Consider the following 10,487-nt stretch of genomic DNA (forward strand, 5'->3'; position numbering starts at 1 on the left):
TACACCTGTGTTCTTGGCCCATTTCCTCCGGCCCTGCTGGGGCCACACATGGCTCTCCTGGAAGCAGGTCAAGAGCGCCCAGTGCCATCTCCCAGCATTGTGCCCCTCTGGGTGTGTCCTCAGGGCAACTCAGAAGGATGGCTGTCTCCAGGAGCAGGCGCCTGCAGGGACACTGTCATCTGCAGATGAGGCTGCCCCCAGCCCTTTGTGATGGCTTCTTCCGGAGAAGTTCATCTCCCCAATCACTCTTGGGACTTTATTCCTCGTCTCTTTATCCCCATCCTCCCCTACCCTTGCCGGGGTCTCTGCAAAATGCTGCTGGTCCCTCCTGCAGAAGCCCACCCTACATTTCTCTACTGCTCCTGTTGGGGTCTCTGACCTGAGTTTCTCAAAGCCCCTCCCCCAGTTCCTGGAAATCCCCGCTGCTGTAGCAGTGACAGGCCAGGGGCTCGTGACCTGTGGTTTCACGCCAGGGGGGAAGTAGCTGTGAGGGAGGAGAGAGATGTGTGTCCCTGGCCATCCCCACCCCAGAGTCCACTCCACCCTGGGGTCCTGCCCGGTGCTGGGAGACCAAGGAGAAGGAGATCTGGGTCCTTCCTAGCCCTGTCACTGGTCATCAGTCATCTGTGGAGCCCACCACAGAGGCAGGCCCTGGAGCTCCAGTTTCAGGTTCCCTTGGCAGCTGCTAGCTGGATGCCTGGCAAGGCTCTTAACCTTCTGAGGCCTGTTTCCCTGACCAGAAAATGAGGGTCACGGTGAGAGTGAGGGGTGATGGTGCCCAGACAGGGCCTGGCCCACCCTGGTGCTCAGGAAATATCACCTGTGTGTGTCTGGCACCCTACCAGGTCAAGGACACAGAAAAAGAGTCACAGCGACCCTCAGTGGGGGAGGCAGTGAGCGGAAAAAAAAATCACAGAGGCTGGGCGTGGGCTCACGCCTGTAATCCCAGCACTTTGGGAGGCCGAGGCGGGTGGATCATGAGGTCAGAAGATCGAGACCATCCCGGCTAACACGGTGAAACCCCATCTCTACTAAAAATACAAAAAATTAGCCGGGCGTGGTGGCTGGCGCCTGTAGTCCCAGCTACTCCAGAGGCTGAGGCAGGAGAATCGCTTGAACCCGGGAGGTGGAGGTTGCAGTGAGCCGAGATCGCGCCACTGCACTCCAGCCTGGGCGACAGAGTGAGACGCCATCTCAGAAAAAAAAAAAAAAATCACAGAGTGTGAGGGGAGCATCCAGAGAGGCCTGAAGGGGGTGTCTAAGGAGGAAGAAGGAGGGGAAGGAAAGGGGGGCTTCCTGGAGGAGGTGGTGTTCTCAATACTGAGACCCATTTCTTTCTTTTTTTTTGAGACAGAGTCTCACTCTGTCGCCCAGGCTGGAATGCAGTGAGGCTATCTCAGCTCACTGCAACCTCCGCCTCCCAGGTTCAAGCGATTCTCCTGCCTCAGCCTCTGCAGCAGCTGGGATTACAGGTGCGTGCCAGCACGCCCAGCTAATTTTTTGTATTTTTAGTAGAGACAAGGTTTCATTCACTGTGTTAGCCAGGAGATCTCCATCTCCTGACCTCGTGATCCACCCGCCTCGGCCTCCCAAAATGTTGGGATTATAGGCACCCGGCCAACTGAGGTGCATTTCTTAAGTAGGGAGTGAGGAAGAGAGTTGGTGCAGACACAGGTGATGCAGACACGTTGGGGGGCTGGTGATGAGAAGCGGGAGGGGACCAGGGAGGGCTCCTGAGGGGCTGAAGGATTCCAGGATGGAAAGTGCCCTTTGGAAAGAACCTGTGGCTTTAAGGTGAAGATTGGGTTGATTGGGGGTAGGCGATGAGAAGACCTAGGCCAGGCAGCGGCAGGGGCAGGGGCGCGGACACAAGCTGGGGAGGCAGGATCTCGGGATCCTGAGTAATACAGAGTCGGGAGGGAGCAGTGGCGTGACGTCAGGCTGCAGGGGGGATGGGCGTGCCTTCTGCGGGAGTGGAAATAGCCCAGTGGAAGCTAGTGGTGAAGGGGTGGGGGTGAGCTCAGCTTCAGACACGCCAGCTTGAGGTGTCAGGAGCCACACTGGAGACCCGGTGTGACCTCTCACACTAGAACTTAGGCAGAAAATGAATGGGTAAGAGGCCAGTGAGCACAGCTGACCCACTCCCTGCTCCTGCAGAGGGAAGTCTCTCCACGTCCCCATGTCCCCAGTCCTGGTGTTTCAGCCACAATGGAGTTAGGTGCACTTTGCCCACCCTACAATGTTTTGTTTGAGACGAGGTCTCACTTTGTTGCCCAGGCTGGTCTTAAACTCCTGGGATCAAGCAATCCTCCTGCCTCGGCCTCCCACAGTGCTGGGATTACAGGCGGGAGCCACCGCGCCCAGCCCACCCTTGAGCTTGGACTGTGCTGTTTCTCCATGGTGGGCTGCTCTGCGCCACCTTTCCTTGGTCTGAATTTGGCCCCAGGCACAGCCTTCCTGGCCTAGGCTTTCCTGGAGGGCTTGGAGTTATGGGGGCAGGCACTGGTGTTGCTCTCACTCAGAGGGCAGTCGGGGCTGGAATGGTGCAGGTGAGGGACAAGACAGTGTAAGATGGGGGACAAAGCCAGGGAAAGGATGGGATCAAGCAGGGGAAGGGCAGAGCCAGGGGCAGCCCTGGGTATGCCAGGACCTGCAGCAAAATTGGGGCTACAGGGCCTTGTGACTCCAGGAAGAATGAGGGCGTCTGAGGTTTAGGAAGTCCGCAGGAGAGAGGAGAGTGTGTGGAGAGGGTGGCAGGCCACGCAGCACAGAGGTCCACTTGGACAGCCTGACAGATGTGCTTCTGCTTAGAGAAACGGCGGTCACCAGTGACCTTGGCAAGGGCAAGGAGCTGGGGAGGGAAGGGCAGGTGAGGAGGTGGAGACAGAGTGAAGATTCGTCTTCTCAGAAACAAGGGCCGGGCAAGAAAGAGGGAGGAGCAGAAAGGGCCTCTGGCCATATCTGTTGCCTCCTCTCCTTTGAACCAGGACAGACTTAGGGACTTTCACGGGCTGCAAGTTCCAAGAGTGGCAGACCCAGGCTAGCCTGGGGAAGGGGCTTGAGGGAGGCTCCTGCTGGGGAAGGTGGGGGCTGAGTCCAGAAGGAGGGCCACACCACGGGCCATGACCCCATTGCCTACATAGAGAAGGTGATGAGCCAGCATCCAGGCTACTCAGGGAGAGCTCTAACCCAGGATGAGGCCTTAGAGCTCAAAGGACACCCAGGCCTGGTGGCAGCTGCCCAGGGCCCCTGAAAGGGGGAATGGAGATCAGGCAGAGGGGGTGCCAGGGACTACCACACAGGATCAGTAGGGCAGCGCCAGCCCTGGCTGGGCTGCTTTCACGGCTGCGGGAACCGCTCCAACTGCTCCAGAAAGACAGAAAGATGGCCCTGAAGGTGCAGGCTTTGCGTGAGTGGGTGGCTGCAAGGACAGGTGGGAGGACCAGGACGCCAGAACGTGCAGAGCCCGGGGGGCCTCGAGAGGTCGCAGTTCCGACAGGGCTTCCACCAGTCATGCCTACATCTTGAGGGGCAGAGACACACCCCACTAATGTTTGGGTCCCTGATGCAAAGGCAGAGACAGGTGCGGGGAGGGGGGTCCTTTTTCTCCGAAGCGAGAGGTGAAGTCACCAACCGCTGGGTCAGAGGCAGTAGGTCTCGGTCTGGAGGAGACTGGGGATAGGGTGGAGGGAGGTGACCGCAGCCACGGTCTGGGACTTCACAGGTGTGGGCTGGGGGCTTTCCGGACGTTGTGGCAGAGGAGGCCCGCGCGCCGCACATCTGCTGGGACCCTTAGCCCGCCCAGGATTGGTATGGAGATCCTGGAAGACCAGCGCCCGGAGGAGTGAGGCCCCGTCTTGGGGGCAAGGCCGCGAAACCACGGCCTGCAGCTTCACGCCAGGGGTACAAAGAAAAGCGTCGCTGGGAACCGAACACCTGCAGACGACGCGCAGCCGCAGAGGAGGCGGGGCGCCCGAGGCCCCGCCCCGTATGCTAATGAAGCACACACCACACCGCCCCGCCCCGGCGCGAGACCGGTCCAACGCTGCGGAGATCCAGAGGCCGGCGGCGCCCGGAAACACCCGCGGAGGCCGAGGCGGGGCGGGGCCGGGCGCCGGGGCCGGGTCGCTGGGCGGGCGGCACAGCCCGGGGGAGGTCAACGGGCCGGCCGGGTGTCCCGGGGACGCGTCTCCCCCACGGTGCGAAGTGGTACGGCTCGCAGGGGCGGGGCCCAGGTCATGTGACGCGGCCGCGGCCGCCATTTTGTTCTGCGGTGCTGGTATTTAGAGCGCAGCGGCTGACGGGCCGGATCGCCTTCGCCGCCGCCCGCCCGCAAACCTTCGCGCCCGGCCCGTCCTCGCCCCCGCCTCCGCCACCGCCTCGGCCCGCAGAGCTTGCCCCCTCCCCACCCGCAGACATGTCCGAGTCCAAGAGCGGCCCCGAGTATGCTTCGTTTTTCGCCGTCATGGGCGCCTCGGCCGCCATGGTCTTCAGCGGTGAGCGCCGCGGCGGGAGGGACTCGGGGGCGGGGGCGCGCGCGTTGCTCATGCCCGCAGCTCGCCGGGGTCCGGTGTGTGACGTCACTCTGACGTAATCCCGAGCGGTCGGGGGCGCCCGGGCCTCTTGTGACAGCGGGCGGGGGTCGGCGCCCCGAGGGCTGCGGGGAGCCGCCGGGGGTCCGGGGCGCAGGGCGTGCGGGCTTGGCCGGGGTGTGAGTCTCGGGGGTCCGGGCCCGCGGCCCTGCCAGCCGGGTCGTGCGGGTGCGGGGGTGGGGCGGCGGCGCCGCTGCCATATTAGCCCCGGGAGCGGCGAGAGGGAGGCTGGGGTGGGGGCGCGAGGGGGGCCGATTCTGCGGGCAGGTGACATCACACCTCGAAGGCCCCAGTGCGCGGGCGGCGGCGCGGGTCCGGCCCAGGAACGCCCAGCTGGTCGCTGGAGCTTTCCGGCTGGTGGGGAGCCCATGTCCCCCGCGGGAGGTCCTCAGCCCTCGCCCTTATGGCGGCCGGCCCCGGGGGTCAGGTGGGTCTCACCCACAGGCAGGTACTTGCGGTTGGAGCTGGTTACGGTTGCCCAATACCCGTGTCGCTGTGTGGGCTGTTTGGGAAAGCTGGGCTGAGGGCTTGGTTCGGAGAGCCCGCGGAGACCCGGGTGGGAGTGTGTGGAAGTGGAGGGAGCGGGGAGACAGCAGCATGGGCGCTGGCGGGGCTGTGTAGCTTGCAGAGGGTCTGTGCTCTGAGGTGGGTGAGAGGGTGGCATGGGTGTCCGAGTTTATGGGATCCAGTCGTTGCCCTCAGGACTGAGGCTTCCAGTTCTGGTCCTAATGAATGGAGGGATGAATGAATGACCTTCCTTTCCTTCCCTGAGGCCTGAAGTTGGAAGGGGCTTCCCTGGGCTTGGAGAAGGGGCCTTCTAGGGTTCTTGATGGCACCCTGCTTTTGAAATTGGGCCTTGACAGGTCCTGGGCGTCCAGTTTAGTGACAGTTGGTCTCCCTGGGAGAATGGCACTTGGGCTAGGCCTAGGCCCAGGAATGTGGGTCCCACGAGTTAAGTTCTGGCCCAGTCTCAGCCTCCGTGGACTGGCCTGGCCTGGTCTGATCTCCGCCTCCGTGGTTAGGTCTGGTTTTAGCTTTGATGACCGTGCCCTGCCCCACCCTGCCTGGTGGCCTGGGGAGGCTCCTAGTGCAGGTATGTGGAGGGTTTGAACTCCAAACAGTCTCTGCTGACTGTAAACACCTGTGGGGTGGGGGCTTGGGGCTCTCTGTTCTCTTGCGGGCCTCCTTCTGCCTGGGCCTGTCTGCCATTCGTGAGTGAGCCCTGCCCTTCCCATCGTGTGCAAGTAAGGGGTCATTTGTGGTGGAAGAAGTGGTCTAGACTTCTCCTTCCCCCTAGGCACCGCCTGCTCTTTCCACAGACTCAAGGCTTCTCCCAACAGGCTGCCGAGCCCTTCCCCCCAGCCTTCTCTGTTCTTTGCCCCCAGAATGCCTTCAGAGATTCCATTTTGCCTGGCCACCTGTGGGGTACTAGCTTGTGGCTGTCACTCATTCATCCAACCAATCTTGATTGAGCGCTTACTATGTGCCAGGTACTGGTAGGACAGCAGTGAACAGAATGGGATCCCCGCCCATGTGGAACTTAAATTCTAGCTGTTGCTGCTTGCCCTTGAAGCCCTGAGTTTGTCCACCAAGCCCTTTTTCTGCACCCAGCTCCTTTCCTCTCCGTCAAGACCTACGCAGGTCTTCGGGCAGCCTGACCAGCAGGTGTCTGGAAATTGAGAACACGGTATTGCTGGCCTAGGCCTTTCCTGCTTATCCCTGGCTCTTCGGGATAAACGTGGCTTACTGTGGCTCTCCAGGAGCTGACCTCTGACTTCACTTGGCCAATTCAATCAACTGCTTTTTTTTTTTTTTTTTTTTTTTCCCTCCTCAAGACAGGGTCTTGCTCTGTTTCCCAGGCTGGAGTGCAGTGGTGTGGTCATGGCTCACTACAGCCTCAACCTCCCAGGCTCAAGCAATCCTCCTGCCTCAGCCTCCTGAATAACTAGGACTACAGACACAGGCTACCATGCCCAGCTAATTTTTTTTTAGAGACAGGGTCTTGCCATGTGGCTCAGGCTGGTCTCAAACTCCTTGTTGCCTCAAATGATCCACCTGCTTCTGCCTCGTAAAGGGCTGGGATTATAGGCATGAGCCACCATGACTGGCTCAATTTCTGACTTCATTTCTGCCTTCTCAGCATGCTTTCCTCCAGGACCTGGCTTCACCTGCTCTGCCGACCTAAACAAGTCCCCTGCCCTCCAGTGGCCTCTGCTGTTGCCACAACGCCAACCTCCAGCTCTGTCCCCAGCTCCTAGCCCTTGGCCTGCCTGGCACTGACGGATTGGTCTTAAACCGAATGAAGTCCACAGGCCTCTTGCAGGCCCCTGTCCCAGCTTCCCCTTTTTTTCTCATGACAAATGTCCTGTTGATTCTTTCTTCATCATGTCCTCCAAGAAGTTGTCATTTGCTCCTTTTCCATATTTCCTGTGACTTCCTCCCTGCTGGTGAGCGCCTTGTATTTTATGCTTGTGTTTCTGCAACTGCTTTCTGGCCCCCCACTCCTTCTGTGGCTGCTGAGCCTAGTGCTGCTCACAGGTCTGCCTTCTGCAGTCTGGTCAGGCTTGGCCTCCGGAGTGGAGTCCAGGGTGCTCATGGTATTCCGCTCCTGGTGGCCATCCCTTTCTTCCCTGTGCTCCTCTTGGTGCCTCCTCCCCCTGCCAGCCACATGATTCTTCCTGCTGCCCTCTGTAGAAAAGGGCCTGGCTCACTTCCTGCCTCTGGTGGACTCCTGGCCTCACAGGGTCCACTACTTGGGTTGCTGAGTTCCCTGTATTCAGTCTCCTGCCAACGTGTCCGCCATGCTCTGGTCTCTTGTGCATACATGATGCAGTCGGATGTGGTCCTGGGCCTGCAGTGGGAGCCCCCTAAAATGCACTGTAATTGCTCTGTATGCTCGCCAGGGAAAAAATGCACTGTAACCAGGAGTTCAGGACAGGTGCTGGGACAGGCCCTGGGCCCCAGTCTGCAGGTGCACTGGGTGTTGGCGTGGCATGTCTGGGCACCTCCAGGGTGGCGTGGAGGAGGCCGTGTGGCTCCCTGGCCCAGGTCCCAGCCTCCTTCCTCCCTCTAGTCACTCCCTGGATACCCAGCACCATCGTCTTGGGTGCCTCTGCAGGTGCTATCCAGAGCCCTTGTCTTATTGCCTTTTCTGTGACTCCTCTCTCCCGCCAACTTGGGATACTTGTCTGTGAAGCCCTTCCCCAGCACCCCCTTCTCCGCTCTCCTGGAGCGTGTCTCTGTGCCTGGAGGTCACTGCGCCTGTGTCCTCACCCCTGCTCTGTGCTGGGGCACAGGGTAGGCAAGTTTTGTGGCCCAAATATATCAATAAAATATGAAGAGGAATGGTAGGGGTATTCCTGGTCCCTTCCACCTCTGACCTATGTAGTCTTCTGCAGGTCAGGCTGGTGTGTGTGTATGTGTGTGTGTGTGTGTGTGTGTGTGTGTCAGAGATTCACTCTTGTTGTTTGTTTGAGACGGAGTCTCTCTGTATCGCCCGGGCTGGAGTGCAGTGGCGTGATCTTGACTCACTGCAACCTCCACTCCTGGGTTCAGGCGATTCTCCTGCCTCAGCCTCCCTAGTAACTGGGATGACAGGCATGCGCCACCACTCCTGGCTAATTTTTGTATTTTTAGTAGAGACGAGGTTTCACCATGTTACCCAGGCTAATCTCGAACTTCTGACCCCAGGTGATCCGCCCACCTTGGCCTCCTAAAGTGCTGGGATTACAGGCGTGAGCCACTGCGCCTGGCCAAGTCAGGCTGGTTATTGATCTGCTCCCCTAAAAGACCATGGCATGAGTGCTGTGGGCAGAGAGGGGGCAGGGAGTTGCCAGTGCGGTCCCCACAAGCAGCTCAGTAGGCCCCTGTGGTGGCCCTGGAGGGCAGCTGGCAGAAGTCAGAAAGGCAAATGAGCCCCCGTGACACTGCTGTGTCCACAGAATTCTCCACTTTGAGAATAGGGCCCAGGAGAGGGGAACTGAAAAGAAAGGCAACATTCTCTTGGGAGAGGAAGGAGGGACAGCGCTGGAGGAGACAGGCCACCCTGGAGCCCAGCCCACCAGCACTGTTGCGGTGGGAGGCTTGGGCCCTCTGGCCAGGCTCCTGTGTGCTTGGAGCCACCCCACGTGCAGGGGAGACCTCTCTGGGAGGTCAGCTGAGGCCTCGTAGTTGGACTGTTGATGATCCCCATCGTCTTCTCTGCCCCCATCCTCTTCTTGGCTCACCCTGTCTCCTGTCTGGTTAGAGAAGATTCTCCAATCTGTCAAGGGTTCAGGCCTGCTGTGTGGCTGAGGGTGCTGAGAGCTGCCCTTTCTGGCAGAACGTTTGGCCCTCCTAGGGGAATATTTGGGGCTGGGAGCGTTGGGGAGCTTGGCCTGGGTGACAAGAGTGGCCAGGTCAGCTGCTTCTGACCCTCCGGTCACACCCTGTAGCAGTGGCTTTGCCATCCCCAAGACCTTTGGTGGCTTTTCCAGCATGTTGTCCTGGGCAGTAGCCCCAAGGGTCGACTGACCCTGACCCCACATGGGGGCTGCTGAGGCTGCACTGAGGCTCCCTGGGGTGACAGGTGGGTTCACTGCAGAGCCCGGAGCCCCAGATGGGTGACGCCGCCCCAAGGGCTGCTGCTGGAGGAAGAGCTGGACTCTGAGGGTGGGGGCCTCAGGTAGAGGAAGGAGGAGTGGCTGTCTCGGCCTCCTTTTGCTTGCCCGTGGCTGTTCCTCCTGGGTCCTCTTGCCCTGGGCTGGATGCCTTCTTCCGCTCCCCCTCTGCATGTGATAACTTGGGGTGGCCCTTGCAGCTGTGCCAAAGCTACACCTCGGGGTCCTAGCCTCAACTGGCCTGCGTACTGCTGTAGGCTCACCCCGCCTTCCTCCCACAGCCCTGGGCGCTGCCTATGGCACGGCCAAGAGCGGTACCGGCATTGCGGCCATGTCTGTCATGCGGCCGGAGCTGATCATGAAGTCCATCATCCCAGTGGTCATGGCTGGCATCATCGCCATCTACGGCCTGGTGGTGGCAGTCCTCATCGCCAACTCCCTGAATGACGACATCAGCCTCTACAAGTGAGCACTGGGGTCAGGCCCCTGCACAGGGCTGGAGGACTGCAGGGAGGGGGGCGGTTCACCTGTGGGTGGTGACCCGGACCCTTGTCTCCCCCTGGTTGGCAGGCTGCTGATGTCAGTCCTCTCTTCTCGCCCCCAGGAGCTTCCTCCAGCTGGGCGCCGGCCTGAGCGTGGGCCTGAGCGGCCTGGCAGCCGGCTTTGCCATCGGCATCGTGGGGGACGCTGGTGTGCGGGGCACCGCCCAGCAGCCCCGACTATTCGTGGGCATGATCCTGATTCTCATCTTCGCCGAGGTGCTCGGCCTCTACGGTCTCATCGTCGCCCTCATCCTCTCCACAAAGTAGACCCTCTCCGAGCCCACCAGCCACAGAATATTATGTAAAGACCACCCCTCCTCATTCCAGAACGAACAGCCTGACACATACGCACGGGGCCGCCGCCCCCAGTAGTTGGTCTTGTACATGCGCAGTGTCCTAGTGCCCATCGTCTGTTTCCCCGGCCTTGCCCCCCTCCCGCCCCGTGCCGTGGACATCTGGGCCCACTCATCGCCCCTCCAGGCCCCCGGCGCCCCACCCCCTAGAGTGCTCTGTGTATGCGGATGATTTAGAATTGTCATTTCTCTTTACTGGATGTTTATTTATAAAGATCTGGCCTGTTCCTGCGTCTGCGGAGCGGCCCTTGTCTCCCAGCTATCTATAACCTTAGCTAGAGTGTCGCCTTGTGGGTTCCTGTTGCTGAGACTTCCTGGATGGAGCCGCCCTCACCGCCGGGCCCGTGGCCCTGCGCGGAGCTGTGTCCAATAAAGTTCTTGGATGTGACAGGCCTGTGTCTG

At 60.3% G+C, this 10,487-nt stretch overlaps 1 protein-coding gene across 1 annotated transcript; it reads left to right on the forward strand.

The window, feature by feature from the left end:
- The first annotated feature begins 4,128 nt into the window (after positions 1 to 4,128).
- Positions 4,129 to 10,473, forward strand: ATP6V0C (ATPase H+ transporting V0 subunit c). Its single transcript, XM_004057015.5, has 3 exons — positions 4,129 to 4,496; positions 9,472 to 9,655; positions 9,795 to 10,473. Exons 1-3 carry the CDS (start codon positions 4,418 to 4,420, stop codon positions 9,997 to 9,999), a joined length of 468 nt encoding a protein of 155 aa, XP_004057063.1. The 5' UTR covers positions 4,129 to 4,417; the 3' UTR covers positions 10,000 to 10,473.
- Positions 10,474 to 10,487: the final 14 nt, after the last annotated feature.

Source organism: Gorilla gorilla, chromosome 18 (genome assembly GCF_029281585.2).
Source record: "Gorilla gorilla gorilla isolate KB3781 chromosome 18, NHGRI_mGorGor1-v2.1_pri, whole genome shotgun sequence".
NCBI lineage: Eukaryota > Metazoa > Chordata > Mammalia > Primates > Hominidae > Gorilla > Gorilla gorilla.

Excerpts from the sequence above, each read along its gene's own strand:
- ATP6V0C (XM_004057015.5), top strand. The coding sequence starts at position 4,418 with ATGTCCGAGTCCAAGAGCGGCCCCGAGTATGCTTCGTTTTTCGCCGTC. Across the intron at positions 4,497-9,471 it reads GGCCGCCATGGTCTTCAGCG|CCCTGGGCGCTGCCTATGGC; the intron begins GTGAGCGCCGCG and ends TTCCTCCCACAG. Across the intron at positions 9,656-9,794 it reads GACGACATCAGCCTCTACAA|GAGCTTCCTCCAGCTGGGCG; the intron begins GTGAGCACTGGG and ends TCTCGCCCCCAG.